General features: G+C 36.8%; 2 protein-coding genes across 2 annotated transcripts; both read left to right on the top strand.

Moving 5' to 3' along the window:
- The first annotated feature begins 1,592 nt into the window (after positions 1-1,592).
- LOC114518074 (gamma-glutamyl hydrolase-like) lies at positions 1,593-3,157 on the top strand. The gene has a single exon (XM_028537989.1). The coding sequence runs from the start codon at positions 1,638-1,640 to the stop codon at positions 2,595-2,597; it is 960 nt and encodes a 319-aa protein (XP_028393790.1). The 5' UTR covers positions 1,593-1,637; the 3' UTR covers positions 2,598-3,157.
- Positions 3,158-5,010: 1,853 nt separating this feature from the next.
- LOC114540387 (kinesin heavy chain-like) lies at positions 5,011-17,470 on the top strand. Its single transcript, XM_028560608.1, has 33 exons — positions 5,011-5,388; positions 5,485-5,572; positions 7,415-7,488; positions 7,926-8,030; positions 8,222-8,270; positions 8,396-8,451; positions 8,578-8,665; positions 8,945-9,069; positions 9,525-9,629; positions 9,919-9,976; positions 10,175-10,265; positions 10,336-10,484; positions 10,980-11,176; positions 11,323-11,391; positions 11,575-11,781; positions 11,950-12,054; positions 12,278-12,322; positions 12,616-12,714; positions 12,958-13,053; positions 13,261-13,378; positions 13,591-13,667; positions 13,822-13,931; positions 14,115-14,154; positions 14,381-14,442; positions 14,631-14,691; positions 14,822-14,890; positions 15,021-15,131; positions 15,326-15,462; positions 15,576-15,625; positions 15,894-15,926; positions 15,998-16,259; positions 16,438-16,688; positions 16,970-17,470. Exons 1-33 carry the CDS (start codon positions 5,254-5,256, stop codon positions 16,999-17,001), a joined length of 3,354 nt encoding a protein of 1,117 aa, XP_028416409.1. The 5' UTR covers positions 5,011-5,253; the 3' UTR covers positions 17,002-17,470.
- Positions 17,471-17,598: the final 128 nt, after the last annotated feature.

Genomic DNA, 17,598 nt, shown 5'->3' on the forward strand with positions numbered 1-17,598 from the left:
GCGGCGGTAGTTGATTATAAGTCACTTTGATTTGAGATATGATATCATCATATATCGCTGTGCTCTGACGCGTTCTTTGCTAAACTTAATAAACATAGCGTTAATATATAGAACTTAAATTGGCGCTTAAGAGATAAAAGACGAAAAGGTACATTATGTGATATATCTCAAAAGCCTCTGCATGCAGAGTTTGTAATATATTTAAGGTGTCAGTATGGAATTTGACATTATAGCCCGTTTACACTAGATCCAATTGATTGCATGAGACGATATCATGTTGACGACACAAGTTTATCAGAGACTTTTCAGAGTTTTAAAGACTCATGCATCTTAAGAATATAAATATACGAATAATTATCGATTAATACGATTTCATGCTACCTGTCAATCATTCGTATGATGTAGTGGTTTTTTACTTCGCGCTGTGATTTGTTGTCTTTTTTTTCATTCACAATATAACTAAATATTACAAATGCTTTCTTATTAAGCTTCTGCACCCTTTTGGACATAAGTTTCAGTGCATGTATTCTGAAAAGAATTTGGGTTGCTGTCATATTGTTATACCTCGCTGAAACTCGCGGGTACTTGACACCTTTGTCGGTAGGCAAGCACATGAAGGACTTTTTAAACTGATTTAAGTCAAGAGAGTTTGAAGGTACGATCGTCATGTGCTCCTTGTTATAAGTAAATAGTAATAATTCTGACTTCCCCGTTGAGACGCCATAGCTACCCACATAGTACCACCCCTGCACTGGAACAGCAAGAAGCATGCGCCCCTATGCTATAGAGAAGATCAATGAAGAATAAGAGAGAGTTGATACTAAAAAGGCAATGCCAAACTAGTTCGACAGCAATAACTCAGTAGTGCATGCATTCATAAATTCGACAAAAAAATGAACAGTGCAAAAACATACCATGCAGTATTGAATGATACACATTACCTAAAAAGGACTAAAAATGGTAAAATGAAGTCAAACTTTGCTTAAATGACCGCTTTTTGACAGGTACCGGTATAAAAAAATAAATAAAAACATACACTAAGTAGCATCTCGTAATTTAGGTGCAACTGAGCCTTTAAACTTGGAATCTGGCCGACAATTCAAGCATGCAAATTTTTGGCATTTTCAAATCTGAAATAAGCACCAACATTAATATAGCTTTTCCTAAATATACATATGTGCATTTAAACCATGAATTAGTGAACAAGTCTGAAGGTTCCCTGCTATTGTTAGTCAAGACGGGTTCATTAAGTTGAAACTTGATTTTGGGGATTGCTACTTATGCGTTTTTAGTAATTAAAAAATTCCTTGCAGCCCAAAGATTTACTGTAGTCTGAATGTTTCCTGTTGGCCAAGGATTTCTGTATAGATAGATACTCTGAAATGATATTTTATCTGAAGATACCTTCTGACGATGAGTCTCTTCTTCACGCTTCCTTGGGTTCTTACTAACATCTGTTGGTTACACGTGATAAAAAACTGACAGAAAATGTCAATGACTGAATTGAGCACTTGTAAATGACCTGCACCTTCAGTAGGTTTATTAATGTGATTTTAAATATTTTGCGAGATTAGTTTGATTTTCACAATTAGTACATATATTTAAAGCTAATCGTTTTGAATATACTCTTGACTCAGATGAGGTTGATTTTGATATCTGTTGCATTATCCTTATTTCTGATTCCGTTCCATGGATCTGGCGCACATCGTGAGATTCAAACAGATAGGCCAATTATAGGAGTCATGGCACAGGCAACGAAAAGAATGACGTTTGAAGTTCTCGGTAAAAATTACATTCCTGCCTCCTACGTGAAGTTCCTTGAGTCCTCAGGTGCGCGCGTGGTTCCTATCTTCAACGATTTAACTGAAAATGAAACAAAGGAAATATTCCAGTTAATCAATGGTGTTGTTTTTCCTGGTGGAATCGTAAATCTGTTAACTTCAGGTTACGCCAACGTTTCGAGGAGAATATTTCACCTGGCGAAGAAGAGAAACGACGAGGGTGGATATTTTCCAATAATGGGCATGTGTCTTGGACACCAGTTTCTGGCAGCCGTAGTAAATAACAATACCGATAACCGTATCCTCACTGATTCGTACAACATGACAGCTCCTTTGAACCTTCCAAAGAACTTCCGTAACAGTAAATTATTCCGCGACATTCCAAAAGATCGTGTAAAATCATTCAATGAATCACTAATCACCCCACATTTTCATAATTTATCTCTCCCACTGAGATTATTTGAAGAAAGTAAAGAGTTGAAAGATTTTTACAATGTTATTACAACAAATCTTGATCGGCATGGCGTGGAGTTTGTCTCGACAATGGAAGCAAAAAATTATCCATTCTATTCAATGCAATGGCATCCAGAGAAATGCTCTTTTGAATGGGTGTCCATGAAAGCTATACCACACTTTCTCTCATCAATTCAATTAAGTCAATACATTTCAAATTTCTTTGTCCAGGAAGCGAGGCTAAACCGGAATCGTTTTCCATCAGACACGGAGGAAAGAGCTGCACTAATTTATAACTACAATCCGGTGTACATTGGGAGAAATGGAAACACCACTTTTAGCCAAATTTACCTTTTTAATTAGATAAAACGACGCTGATTTACAAGATGCTGCATGTATTTTATACTTTGATTACTTTCCATTTCAATTCAATACCCCCGTTTAAATCATTTGTGTATAAGTGAGTAGACCGTACTCAGTTATACGATACTGGACTCAAATCGTTACGACATCAAGTTTAACCACTGTCCGATCATGTCGCCTTTAACCATTTCCTGCGGGTACCTTAGGCCGTTGAACTTGTTGTGATGATGTCGTGATGATGTGAATCCGGTATCGCGTGCAACTTGGTCAGGTCTGCGTGGTTTAGTCTGTAGCTAAACTGAGTCGTTCACACTTAAACTGTGTACTGCAAACGAAAGTGCAAGCCCGTTCCCAGGATATCGGTGAAGCTTGTGAAAAATTTGCACTGACGAAAGGGGAAATTCCAACATGACTTGATAGTCTTACCGTATATTATAGTCATCCGTACTGTACTGATATTTTATGTGGGAATATTATTTATAAGCTTATATAGAAGTATAGACTATAGAGCTTGTTTTGTAATCATTCATTTACTTGCTGTGCATGGTTACGCATTTTTTGTCCTGTATGCGAAGTTGTTTAGTATCTTACGCAATCATATTAACATATTTTCATTTTTGTTTAATTTTAAATATATAAACATTATTTTTTGCATTCATTCTGATCTTATTCGGTTTGAAAACCGTTTTGCCCGGATGTAATTTAAACGTCTTTTTTCATATCTGAATCGAGATATGATGCTGTAGCAGTATAGAACAGGAAGCTACCAAAAAGTAAGCTATAAGGACTGGGTATAGGGCTTTGAAAGTTAAGGAGGTTTTAGGATTAGAATTTCAAACTTCTTGACTTTGATTCTTGATTTGATCATGCCCCTCACCTGAAACAATGTCCCGTAATCTATAAGACAAAGTCGCAGGATACGTCCTTAAGGAATTCGTCACTTGTTATTGCGGGAGCCGTCCTGCAATTACAGTTACTACCCATTTAGTTTAAGCGTTAAAAGTGCCGCTGAGGTGGCGTTTTTTTGGGGGGTTCTGATTTATCAGGCGGTGTGCAATGTTGATGATCCACCGGATCAGGTTAGCATAACAGAATAGGGCCAATAGGCCATTTCTTCAGCCTCGCACCCAAACGCATTAAATAACTATAAATATAAGCACACTACAGGCTCCGTGCGCGCTCGCTCAGCTTAGCCACTGATCTATGTAAAAGGCTATAGTATGCCTATATATTTATAGTTATTTAAAGCATCTGGGTATCTTCCTGTGCCAAGGTGATCTAGACCCCCTTACACTCACATGTACCGATCTTACGCCTGTATTCTAAAAGCTCACTCACTCACTAAACGACTCAGACTCATTGAGTAGGCGATCTTTATCCTCTCATAGGGTTCCCATAGAGGTATTTCCAGTCGAATAAAAGCTTGATTCTCAGTGTTTAAGTTTGTGTTGAATCTTTTCGTTCTCATGTTCCTTGAAAATGATCATGGTTGGTCGACCTTGGTTACATTTGGAGTTTACATGCGTCACTCTTACGTCGAAAAATGTAGTAGCTCAACGTAGCCAAAAACCATTCGCCTTCATGTCAAATCTCGCTTCGGGACTTATGTTAGCCGATCTCAGGTTAAATCTCTCGTTGTGAAGGGGTTGAAGATGAAGCTCCATTTCCACATTCTTGCCCACTTTACCAAGTTGTGTTGTTAGCAAATTACGGACTCCATCCTACCTTTGCGCCACGAACCTCCACTTCCTTTTAGTTAGAAGAGAGGGCATGATGGATGTTAAAGCGATCTCCGCATGCACAATGACTAGGTAAATCATCCAGAGTTATATTCGTAACGAGTCTCTGAATTCTTGCTTATTAAAGGCTAAACCTTGATCTTTGAGTGGTATCGCGTTTAGCCAGGAACTCGCTCCTTTGTCTCTTGATTGCTTTACCAAGACAGTACATCTGGGGATAGTGTTGCATCAATGGTATCCATTGTTGACTTAACAGTTTCCGTTTTGGCTGCTTGCTGTATTCACTTCAGATCTTCTATAGGCTGCTCTATCGATGCTCTATTGGTAAGATGAGAGGCAGACTCGATTTAAGTACACGCGTTATCATTGATAACTAAAGCGCCTCCCATTTTAGTGTGCCCTTGGAAAGTTTTTTTTTCACCGTGGATCACGCTAAATCAGGCCTGAAGGAAGGTTTTATCCATCGAAGACATGATGAGATCAGTGACCCTCTTGCAGCTCCTATTATAAAAAAACTCATGATCACGATATTGTTTTTGGTCAACTTGATACTACATCTGTGATCTACTCAGTATAGTAAAATTAAGAAGTAGACTATGACTATAGCTCGTTCCCAGTCCATTGCGGTCAAACAATGTTCGAAGCGCACTATACAGTGACGTCACGATGAAAAATGTAAACTTCTGAATCCACTTGATCTGGGAAGAATTTATCGAACATTTCTCACGATTTGACCATATTTGAGTCGAATTACAAATATCCATTGTTTCTAATGTAAAATGGAGTTGCTGCGAGCTGTTATTTCACGTTAGCGGGTTTCGGAATGAAGGATTTCACGAGCAAACCCGTGCCTTTCATCCGCCTTGATAGATGTCTGTTGTTTTACCCGGCTGTTTGAAGATTTCTTGATCTAAAATATGGAGGCCGATAGTAGCGAATGTAACATAAAAGTTGTGTGCCGGTTTCGGCCTCAATCACAATCCGAAGTTAACAGTGGTGGATTAGTAATGACAAAATATCCAGCGAAAAGTAACGATACTACAGTATTTGGGGTAAGGCTACATCGCAATCCAAAGTGTATCAAAAGTTTAAATTTTCGATTTCTTTATCAGTATATGATGGAATTTAATGGTCCTACTTTGTTACAGAATCGTGTGTATACATTTGATCATGTGTTCAGACCAGCAGCTACTCAGGAAGAGGTTTATATGCTCTCAGCAAAGCCGATTGTGAAAGGTTAGCCAATTTCTAAATTACACACACAGTATGACAGATGCACCGGGAAAGTGCTTTATAAATGCCATTGATATTCCTGATATTTATGGAAAATTCTTGATTCTGATGATGTCTTTCACAACTATTATTCTGCTCTTAATACTTTATGTGCAATCTGTTTGCTGTTGTCAAAATCGTAAATCTGAAGGAATGTCTATCACAAGGTTCACCTTGGGGTCAAGACGATTTCGAATGTTACAAAAATATATCATATTTTTCTGTGTTTGTTCAGAAGGTTATTTTTGTGTCTAAACCTATATTTACTGTTAGGTTCTCTACAACATGTTTCAGTAGTCTTAGAATGTTATTTCACGCTCATTGGTTGGCTATTGAGTTGTTGATTTCGTCTACGGTACTGTTCAGACATCATAGAAAATATTAAACCGACAGTTTGACGTTTGTCAACGCCTATATGTTTTATTATATACGATGAACACAAGTATTTTAAAATATATTTATAAAATTGTATTATTATTTTCCATCTAAGGCGTGCTGACCCCACAAACGTTTTAATTATTATTGTATTTGCACAAGGCTACGAGTATCTGCTTCCACCGGTTTTCTATTGTTGCAAGGAATTACTTATTCATAATGACAAAAAGTAGTGAGAAAGGCCCAGTTTTGCGCGTTAGGAGACTTAAAAACGATTGTCTGGCTATTTTACCGTCCAGTAGTGACTTTGTACTTCCCCTGAATGTGTTAGTTCAGGCAATGTTTTTGACAAGTGTTGTTCTATAATTTTCGTGGGCGGTGTTTTAAATGCTTTACATATAAATACAAAGACAAGTGTTACATACAATACGGCTTGTAGTTTCTTGTTCTGTCTAATAATACAATATAAAATAATGTAATAATCACTTTGCTTTTCTTCCATCTAAATGTTTTAATAAACGCTCGAATATTTTTTCATTAATATTATGGCTATAAGGTATTCCTATGAGGATATTAAAGTCATTAGAGATGCGTTATTTATACAACTGACTTTTTAATTATATATTCGAATTCTGAGATTTCATTTTAAGCTGTTGCTTCATTTATTTTAAATGTATTACTCATTTAAATGTATAGTAGAGCCTTGCTAATTCCAAATGTCAAAAAAAAATGGAAATTTAGCCTTGTTAGTATGGGTTTAGGGTAACAGAGGTGGTGGTAAATGTTGTTTATTAGGTCATAATTAATTAGTTACCATAAATTTATTATTTATTAACAATTTTGAGCCACTACAGTCTATAGGGAACTTAGAGTAACCAGCACTCTCTAGATACCTGTGCTTTAAACAATATGATTAGTATCAAAATTCTGTGAATGAAACAGAATTTCCCATTCGAGCTTGGAGCTTAGTTGTTCATTTAGTGATTAGTTACTAGTATTTAGTTATTACTGGATGTATATTTTTTGAGCTGGAACTTTGCTATAATAAACTATAGGAAACTATCAGAAACTGTTTACATTGTCCAGGAATAGCCTGCCGATTTTTTCGGAAGTTTTCTTGTTATTAGACCATGAATGATTCGTCTTGGGGAAGATATCTCTTGGGATAGGGTAAAATGTATCATAGTGTGTTTCTGCTTTTAACCTGAGTTCCCTCTCTAAATAAAGGTTGGGATTAATTTCTGCTTTCAACCTGAGTTCTATGTATCTATCTATTTACATATTGCTATTTGATTAATTAAATACCATAAACCACCTCTATTTAGACAGCACCCCCTACTGACAGCAGCCCCTATATATCTACCTGAAAAAGTCCACAATGATCTTAAAGAGGATTTGCTGTATTTATATAATTTAATTTATTATTTGCAGATGTGCTAGGAGGTTATAATGGCACAATATTTGCTTATGGTCAGACATCCAGTGGAAAAACACATACTATGGAAGTATGTAGAATGTACCGTGTAGCTTTCCCAAAAAATTTATAATAGAAAGTGGAATATGTAGTCTAGTGAAAATTCATAGTTGAACTTCCTAAACCCCAAAATAAACATTAACTTTATTGCAGTTAGTGCAACATGAACCACTATTAACCAAACAATTTTGAGGAAAGGTCTAACTTCATACAACACTTAATATTAAGAACAACTGAACAACAACATTATCATGCATAAGGCAATGTAATAAAGTAAACAATTCAAATAATACTGTAAAAAGTGACATTGCAAGCAAGCATTTTTCAGTTGTGGGATGTCAATCAGACAGAGGGTATTTGCCAAAGACTCAATGTTCTAGTTTGTCTGATCACACCACCTTCATATTCTGCTAGGTTTATGTCTTATCACTTTAGACCCAGTTATATCGATAGTTGCTATTTGTTTAGGGTATCCTTGGAGATGAAGACATGCAAGGAATAATTCCAAGAATTGTTGATGATATTTTTAATTACATTTATGATATGGATGAAAATTTGGAATTTCACATTAAGGTTACTAACAGCAGTAATGTTTATCATATAATAATAAGTTTTTATCGATTCAACATTACGACATATTTGTTTGCTGTAGTGTACTGTACATAGTAAATGATTACTTATCAATTTTGCCAAAGTTTACAGATAATTTGGAAATCTTCATCATTTGAACTTTTGTAATAAAGAACCCTTGTTTTCTTGTTAAGGTATCCTATTTTGAAATATATTTGGACAAGATAAGAGATCTGTTAGATGGTATGTATGCATTATATATGATTTATCATCTTAAGTTGTCTTTGGATTAGACATCTACTGTAGAGTCTTCATTACCTATGAACCCTATAATAGGTCTAAAATGTTAACATGATGTTGAATTACAGTTTCAAAGACAAGTCTTGCTGTACATGAAGACAAAAACAGAGTCCCATATGTGAAGGTATTGTCAAGGTCAATCTGTTTCGTGATTAAGTTGGGTCTCGTTTGTGCTGAAGTTTGAGACTTCCAAGATGTAACTAGGTAGAAGTACATTTAAAACAACAAACAATCCAAATCTTCTTGGTAGGGGGCAACAGAGCGTTTTGTTTCCAGTCCTGAAGAAGTTATGGATGTTATGGAAGAGGGAAAAGCAAACCGACATGTTGCTGTCACAAGTACGTGTTCAGAAACCTTGATGAAGGTTTTAATTCAAATTTTACGCTTTCTTAGTTTTTTGACAGCGCATTGACATTGTGTTAAGCGCTAGTAATAGCTTTCAGGAACTGTGTGTGAAAAAGTACTTACTATATTGTTAGAAGAAGAACCTGTGACATACTTATATCTTGTATATATATTTGCCACCTTTATAAGGTTGGGATTTAAAGTTATAAAGCCGGCTAAGCGTACTGTACATAATGCGAGATTTGCTGTTTTTCACTTCATTTGTTTTGCAGATATGAATGAGCACAGTTCAAGGAGTCATAGTATATTTTTATTGCATATAAAGCAAGAAAATACCGAAACAAACAAGAAATTAAGTGGAAAACTGTACCTGGTTGATTTAGCAGGATCGGAAAAGGTAAATAGGACAAGTGTTTGGTTCTAATGCAGACAGTATTTACGAGGTTCGTCCATTTTAGTCGCAGTAAAACTGTAAAAGTAATTTTAGTAATGATTTTAGCCACGGTTTTTTACAAATTAAGTGGTTGGTCATGGATTTGAATTTTGAAGATCAGTTAATATTTTAATTTTTCAGTCGTCTTACAACATGACATTTTTGCCCCCTCTTGACGCAAAATTTCGGGCACAGAGGGATGTTATTGAAAAGTACTTGTACACAAAATGTGAGCATGAAGCTTGTTTTTTGAGGAATTGAACATGATAATTTAGACGGAAGAATCATAAACAACGTTCGCAGTTGGGTTTTTCCGCATAACAGTTCCGTAACAAATTGTAGCATAGAATGTCCCCGCGTATACTGCCAGGTATGAGTCACTTGAATAATATTTTTTATATTTTTGTCGCATAATATAGGTCAGCAAAACTGGCGCTGAAGGTGACGTTTTAGAAGAGGCGAAAAACATCAATAAATCATTATCTGCGCTTGGCAACGTTATCTCTGCACTTGCTGAGGGGACGGTAAGTACCCAGGCTGCGGCGAAGTGTAGGTAGAAAAGCCTGGCTGGCGAGTTTGGGTGGAGAGGATGAAAGCATGTTTCTCTGCATTTCGTATTCCTGGAAACTCGTTAGGAACTTGCGACAGATTTATAAATTCTGAAAAAATCACTGTGGATAATCAATAATTATTACTCTATCACGACTCTACATTGCACATGAATGACATGATGGTATTGATTAGATCGTAATTAATCATCAGATATCGATTGTTTCTTTCTATATTAGCATTAATACATTACGTTTTCTTCAGAAAAGCCATGTTCCATACAGAGACAGTAAAATGACGAGAATTCTTCAGGAAAGTTTGGGTAAGAAGAAGGAAATCATTCTTTGTTGTATTCTTTAACTAAACGAGGGCTCTATAGACAATCAGGAAAGCGGGCATCTATAGTTAAAACAATGTAGGTTAACCTGCAAAGATTCAAGAGTACTTGCAGATATTACTCCATGTTGCATATTTTCGCAATACAGTTTAATATTTATAACTCAATTATCGATTCTCACAGGTGGTAATTCCCGCACCACAATCATCATATGTTGTTCTCCGTCAACATTTAATGAGTTTGAAACAAGATCTACGCTGATGTTTGGTCAAAGGTAAGGCACGAGGCTGAAGAACGTATATTACTAAGTTTTCTCTGATGAACGTATTGTACTTTTCCTTTAGGGCGAAAACAATTAAAAATACAGTAGTTGTAAATGAAGAATTAACAGCTGAAGAATGGAAGAGAAGGTATGAGAAGGAAAAAGAGAGAAATGGAAAGCTCAAGTCGACGTTGCATCGTTTTGAGGCTGAATTAAATCGCTGGAGAAGTGGTGAGTTGTGTACCCTAGCGTGCCAGTTCTTATATAACCGTGTCATACTGTACCATATATAGCCCGCCGCACACGAGAGCAGAGCGCTATCAGCTGAGCTAACGACCTCGTGAGGCAGTTGGCTCAGCCTGAAAACCATCCGCACACGAGAAAAACTCGCCTCTCGAGGTGAATTCCTCACGAAAACTATCCGCACATGAGAGAAACTCGCCTCTCGAGGTGAATTCCCCACGAAAACTATCCGCACATGAGAGAAACCTGCAGAGCTAACAACCTTGCGAGGTCTTTAGCTCAGCGCTTGTGCAGTGGGCTTATGGTATATGTACCTTACCATATAACTTCCATATATACATATCATATGTACCTGTACCCTATGAGAACAATTACAAGTGTGACAATCGTATGGTATACCAATACCCTTATAAGGCCAACATCATTTATCCTTCAATAGTACGCAATCTACAAAAAAAATCTTGACAACTTTTATCAATCTAGGCGATGCCGTACCAACAGACGAGCAGGTTACCTCGAAAGATCAACATAGGCAATCTGGTGTTTTCGATAATTCATCTATGATTGGTTCCCCAGCCTCAGCAGGCAGTGGCTCACCAGTCGCTGCATCTTTGTCCAACGATGAAAGAAAGAAGTTTGATGATGAAAGAGTTAAACTTTTTGTACAGCTTGATGAAAAGGTGGGTTTTCCATTAACAAGAGCCCAAAGATATCCCCCGTAATCATCTCGATGATCGACGCCTTTTATCATATAATTTATACAGTACTGTACATGTTTGTGATCGGAGACCCGCACGTTTAATTTCTGCGATTTTCATTTGTGCAGGATGACGAAATTCAAACGCAGGCTTCGGAAATTGCTCGCCTGAAAGAGCAACTTCAGGATCAAGATGAGGTAATATGTTTTGTATTCATTTATTCCATTAATTCGTTTTTATTCATCTAAGTTTATTCCTTCCTCCAAACCTGGCCCATTCTGCATAATACAGTAATCTTATACCGATTATATCAACAGCATTGTTTGTAAAATTGTGCAACATGAATCCTGGGTTTTTATTGTGTCTCTTTCGTTTCATAGAAAATGTCAACTACGAAGTTTGATTCTGATTCACTGCAGTCTCAGATATCTTTGTTGCAAAGTGAAAACGAGAAGTCCAAAGATGAAGTGAAAGAAGTATTACAAGCTTTAGAAGAACTCGCAATGAATTACGACCAGAAATTACAGGAAGTAGACAACAAAAATAAAGAAAATGATAAACTTCAAGAGGACTTGTCCTCGAAGCAGGTATGTAGTAGCTACTGTACCCTCAAAGTGTTTGCCACTACAGTACTGTTGTAGTGAAGTTTTTCTTCCATGTCTGCTAAATTCGCACCTTAAGGTGATGTCAGTCAAAAGCTTTCAAGTTCTGGTATATTCCCTCAATAATCTTACTACCAATGATATCTTCCATAGAAATTGCTTGATCAAGTAAGCAAGAGTTATGAGGAAACGAAGGATGTCAATGCAGTGTTAAGAAGACGTTTGGCTGAGATGATGAACAGCCTTCTGAACGACTTGGTAAGTGCGCACTATTTTTATAGATGTTTATTTTATTACATGAGTGCAATATGTACGGTGTATCCTCACCGAGTATTTGGAAGGGTCCTTTTTTGGGGATATGAACATGGGCTTAGGAATTTATCTTTGTCGTCATCCATTTTCGAATGTTTTTGCAAGACATTTCCCTTAATTGTGTCGATCTTCAATCCACCGTAATCTTTTTTTGCTTTCGTGTGTTCAGGGAGATATCGGAACAGCTGTTGGTGGAAATGCTGCTGAGATTAAGGTGAACATTCTAGTCAACTGGATTTAAGATGTTTAAAGGGTCTTAATTTCGAGTGGAATTATACACACTTCAAATTTAAGCGAGGAACATTTGGCTTGAATTTGAAGTGTGTATAAATCCGCTTGAAATTAAGACCCTTTAAACCTCTAGAATTTACCTGCAAAAATCGAGTGAAGTACCAAAAATCATGATCGATTTACCCTCAACTGGATTTAGCTTCATTCACAAAAGAGATTCGAATTGCAGTAAGGAAAAAAGTAATTTCTGTTAAAATTTTTTGTGTTTCTTTTTAGAAACCAATTGTAGATGCTTCTGGTAAATTAGACGAGGACTTCACGATTGCAAGATTGTACATCAGTAAAATAAAAACCGAAGTAAAGTCGTTGTCCTCGGTAAGAATTTGTATAAAATCTATTTTAACTTCAGCTGTGACAGATTGTTGCTGTACACATTTATACAGCAGGGTCGATAGGAAGGATCTGAGAACTTTGCTAACGTCTTTGTCCTCTCATTTCGTTCATATTTATTCAAACTATGATGAAATTCAAAAGCTGAAGACTTTGTAACCTACAATAAAGTACACATAGTCTGCTTTAAGTCGACCTTGTAACTAATATATCTTAATGTTTTTAAAGCGATTGCACACGATGGAAGGAGAAGAGGTGCAGATAAAATCTAATCTTGAAAAATCGAACAAAGATCTTATGGCTTCACAACTTCTCATATCTCAGGTAATAAATGTTCATACTGTATATGAACATTTTGTACATGACTTGCTGATTTCTACATCAATTGGATTTTGTCTCAAATTTTCGTATCAACACCAACTTCTATTTCTTGTACAGTGTTTTAATCCTGTACTACTGCTTAAACCATCTAACCACTCGATAGTGAAGCAAATCAAGTTCATGCAACTCTTTTTGCTCTTTAACGAATAGCACGAGGCCAAAATGAAAACGTTGCATGCAAGTATGAAAGAAATGGAAGGAAAGAAACGTGTTCTAGAAGAAGCAGTTGACGCTCTTAATGAACAAATGAGCAAAGTCAGAACTGAAGGTGCACTGTCTTGTATTATTAATTTCGTTGTGAGTGGTTTAGTTATGTACAGTATTATGTACACATAATATGTGTTAGTAATTTGCTTTGTGAGATTTATAAATACAGGCTGATGACTGTACAGCAATAAATAGGTAATATACTGTGTTCAAATCTACAATACCGTTGGGTACCATCCAATGTAATGTATTTTGCGCGATATTTCATTTCAGCTAACGTTCAAGCTCTCGCTCTTAAAGACAAGGAACAGGAGCATGCTGGCTTGCTTGAATCGGCCTCAGAAATGAAGGTATACTGTTTATACCACGCTATCTAGTATATATACTACCTAATATACTGTATACCGTACTGGTAACTATATGCAGTGTTAGTATTAGCGCCATGGTTTGTAGTAATCAAACTTTTGACAATCCTCCCATCACTATTGTCATAAAATATTTCAGGTTGCCTTGGAAAAAGAGATGGAAGTTCATCGTGAGTCACAACAAAAACAAATTGCTAAACTGCGTGATGAAATTCAAGCAAATGAAGCTTTAGTCGCAGAGTTGAAGGAGTAAGCAAAATGAATATTCTTGCCACTGTACCAATCTCTGCATGTAGCTATACTGTATATTGACCTCCCGGGACAACCTGTTACTATATAAGTATAGGGCAAGCACATGCTGTACCGTAACTTCTGTTATCACAATCAAATAGGGTGTGTACTGTACTTAACTTGAAGTCTTTCATTCTTTAGAGCAAACCAAAGACAAACCCTTGCAGAAGAACAATTACGGGTGGGTAAATCAATCTTTTTTAGTATTATGGTCGATCTCTAATGTAGGAACACTTTATAGCTTGCAGCTTGTAGAATAATGGCGTGAGTTCCATTTCTACCGATGAACAACATAAGTTGCATTTTCGCAACGTTAGCGTCTATGTATGAATTTATCGTATGTTTCTAATCCACCCCCTCCTCTACTGTAATTTGACTGGTAACGAGCGTATACGTGCGTGCTTTAGGTCGAGAACGAGAGGATTAAGAAGGAATTACAAGACAAGACGAAGAAGATTAGCGAATTAAAGTAAGCTATTTTTCTGTTGTATAGACTGTAAGTGAGCACACCACGTACATAGCATGATTTATTACTGCAAGTATAATATGAGTAATGTTACGAGATTATGTATCTATTCCAGCATCCTTAGTACATGTACTTCAAAGAGTGATATTCTATCGCGAGGGAAGCCTAAGAGAAATCTTTTTCATTTGCAGTGTTGAATCAGACAAGAGAGAACAAGCAAAAGCAGATTTACGAGGATTGGAGGAAACTGTCGTATGTTTTTCTTGCCCTTTTCATTTTACATTATACGTACTAAATCTGCCTATATCCTAAACACAATAAACGTATTGTCTACAATATTTTCTTTTCTCTTCAATCATCTAAGACACTGACTTTCATTTAGGCCAAAGAATTAGCAACTCTCTACCGATTACGACAGCTGTTCGTCAAGGATTTGCAAGCCCGCCTGAAGGTATTTTCATGCAAATTTCTACATGGATTATTATATAAAGCCAGATATAACTTACTTAAAATTTTAAAGATAAATAGGGCCTAATGCAATGGGTTGTAAATTAGAAGTTCGTACAATTTTCCCATTACAGCCTCACAGTAGCGAGGGTGACACAGAAGACGATACCAGCAGTCACGCACAAAAACAAAAGATTGCTTTTTTAGAAAATAATTTAGATCAACTGACTAAAGTTCACAAGCAGGTAACGTTATGACTGAAAATTACATTGCAGGCTACCCATGCAGTGGCTGTGCTGCTCGCGGATAAAATTGGTCTGGGTAGCAATTTTAGCCCTGCCGTTCTAATAAACCATGTCTATGTTTGTTCACAGGGCCTTAGAGACAAGATTACAATATAGTTGTACACTTGTTAAGCTCCGCGTGTAATATTTTGTAGTTGGTCCGTGATAATGGTGAATTAAGGTGTGAACTTCCAAAGTTGGAGAAACGTCTTCGTGCAACTCAAGAAAGAGTAAAAGCTTTAGAACAGGCTTTGAAGGAAGCCAAGGAAGGAGCACAGAAAGACAGAGCAAGGTCTACGATTGTTATTCATTATTCGCTATGTTTAATATGCTGCTGTGTATTACTGAAATGTATCATTGGACCCTAATGTAATGTTTTAAACATTTTTCTAATCTTCTTTAAAGATACCAAAAGGAAATGGAGAAAATGAAAGAAACAATGCGAAATAAACAAGGTACAATTGTTTTCTGAAATCATCTAAACGATTTCACTTTTGGCACTGTCTGTAATGTATTAGAACTGATTTGATAGATTACGATAGACTACCATTGTGAGCAAGATATACTTCCAACCATGATAACATCTCGAACATTGAGTTGCATGTGTCAGTGTTTCTTATATATTGGTATTGTGTAACAGGTGTTATTCATGTCACCCAGATTGTTTCCGCGAGATATTTACGTGTATTCGTGCATTTACAACTCCCACTCTCTATTTTCTAGTTGCTGCAAGAAAAGGTGCCCAGGCACATATTGGTGAGTATTGCCCATGCGTGGTACCGCCTCTGCTAAAACCTTAATGCTGATTATACATGTTCCTATTTTAGCTAAACCCATACGTGCTGGTCACCAGCCCTCTAGTTCTCCAATACGCAGTGGTGTTAACACTGTAGCCAGTGCTGTATTAGGAGTGGGCAAGGTAATAGCTGGAGCTGGTTCAAAGACTGTGGAAGAGCTTTCTTCTCAAGTAGCAATGCCTGTCATACGAGGTGGTAGTAAAACTGGCGAACCTGTGGTTACTTACAGCAAACGTATCAGAAGTGCTGTCAGTAAGGAAACGTTGGCCACTCATCCTAGAATTAACTCAGGGTAGGTTATTATTGAGAGACTATTAATAATCGGTCCCTTGAAACAAGAGAAAGCTAGCGAAAAGCTCTAGGGTGTTGTATAGGAGCTTCTATCTCCAATTGAGGTCCTACTTCAACAATGTCCTACCGCATTTTACCCTGGGCTTTTCACAGTTATTCTATTCATGTATCATATTTAGTAACGGTGAGCATCTTCCTGTTGGCGTTCCCACGAATTCCTCGCCAATCAACGGCGAAGGTCGTGGTTGTGACGTCACTCCTCGAACGACAAGCCTTGATCGGTTGAACTTTATGTCAAATGAAGATCATTCCCGTCAGAGTACTGAGGTGAATCATAGATCTCCTTTAAAACCAACTGGAAAAGAAGCAGAGTTAGCAGCAGCGTTGAAGAAAAGTAGAAGACGTTCAGGATCGTCTCCTGGAAGCGGAGGTTTGTTTGCATACATGCACTACGTATTATATACATTGCAATGATAAAACAAATCATCGGTGATCTACATACACAGTCAAATTCAGTTGCCAGAAATGTTTGTCTCCTGTTTATAGTGACAAACTCCAGCATTTACTAAAAAAATATCTCAAATGAACCTATGGCTCAATTAACGCAAAAATTTTATAACCCTTCTTCAATCTTCAGGTGCCTGAGTCCCGATTATTTCGCACATCGTAAACACTCGATCCAATAGATTTTCATAATTTTTGTTAAAACAGGGCCCTGGGAAGTCCGAAAACCTGATTCTTGAAGATGAAATATGGCCGCCATGTACTTCATAGTTCGTGGTGCAATGGATCACTGGAATTCTTCAATACCAAGATAAAACAATGACATGGAGATGTTATGTACAGATCAACGCGTGTTTTATCTACAAAAAATAACTAAAATATGGTTTGGGGAGCACTAGAACTTTGATGTCTGATGTTCGTAATGTTTTACTCTATTTAATTTTGGAAATGAATTCGTTCGCTAGTTCGTGTTTGTGGAGGATAGTCTTTATTGTGCGGTTAACGATTCGATGTGTCCAAAAACTATTGTGTAACCAGCTTAGGGGAATGTTGTTAGAACGTTTTACAAAGTGGTCGTCAGGGGTCACTTCAGGGGTATTCCAGTAGGGGTGAAGAATGTATTCATTTCCAAAATAGGCGTAAAAAGTTATATAATGAATAAGAGAAGAAAATAACATTTATTTAGCGATATAATTGTTTTTGACAATTTCAAAGTAATACTAATATTAATTTTAATTTATTCAGTTATTGGTCTTTGAATTTTCCACATAAATGTGAATTGACTTGCAAGGTGACGAACGAAAATAGCTGGAATGATTGGCTTTTACTGTGTATTT

The sequence above is a fragment of the Dendronephthya gigantea genome, unplaced genomic scaffold, assembly GCF_004324835.1.
Source record: "Dendronephthya gigantea isolate DGI-Jeju-01 unplaced genomic scaffold, DenGig_1.0 000000F, whole genome shotgun sequence".
Classification (NCBI taxonomy): Eukaryota; Metazoa; Cnidaria; class Anthozoa; order Malacalcyonacea; family Nephtheidae; genus Dendronephthya; species Dendronephthya gigantea.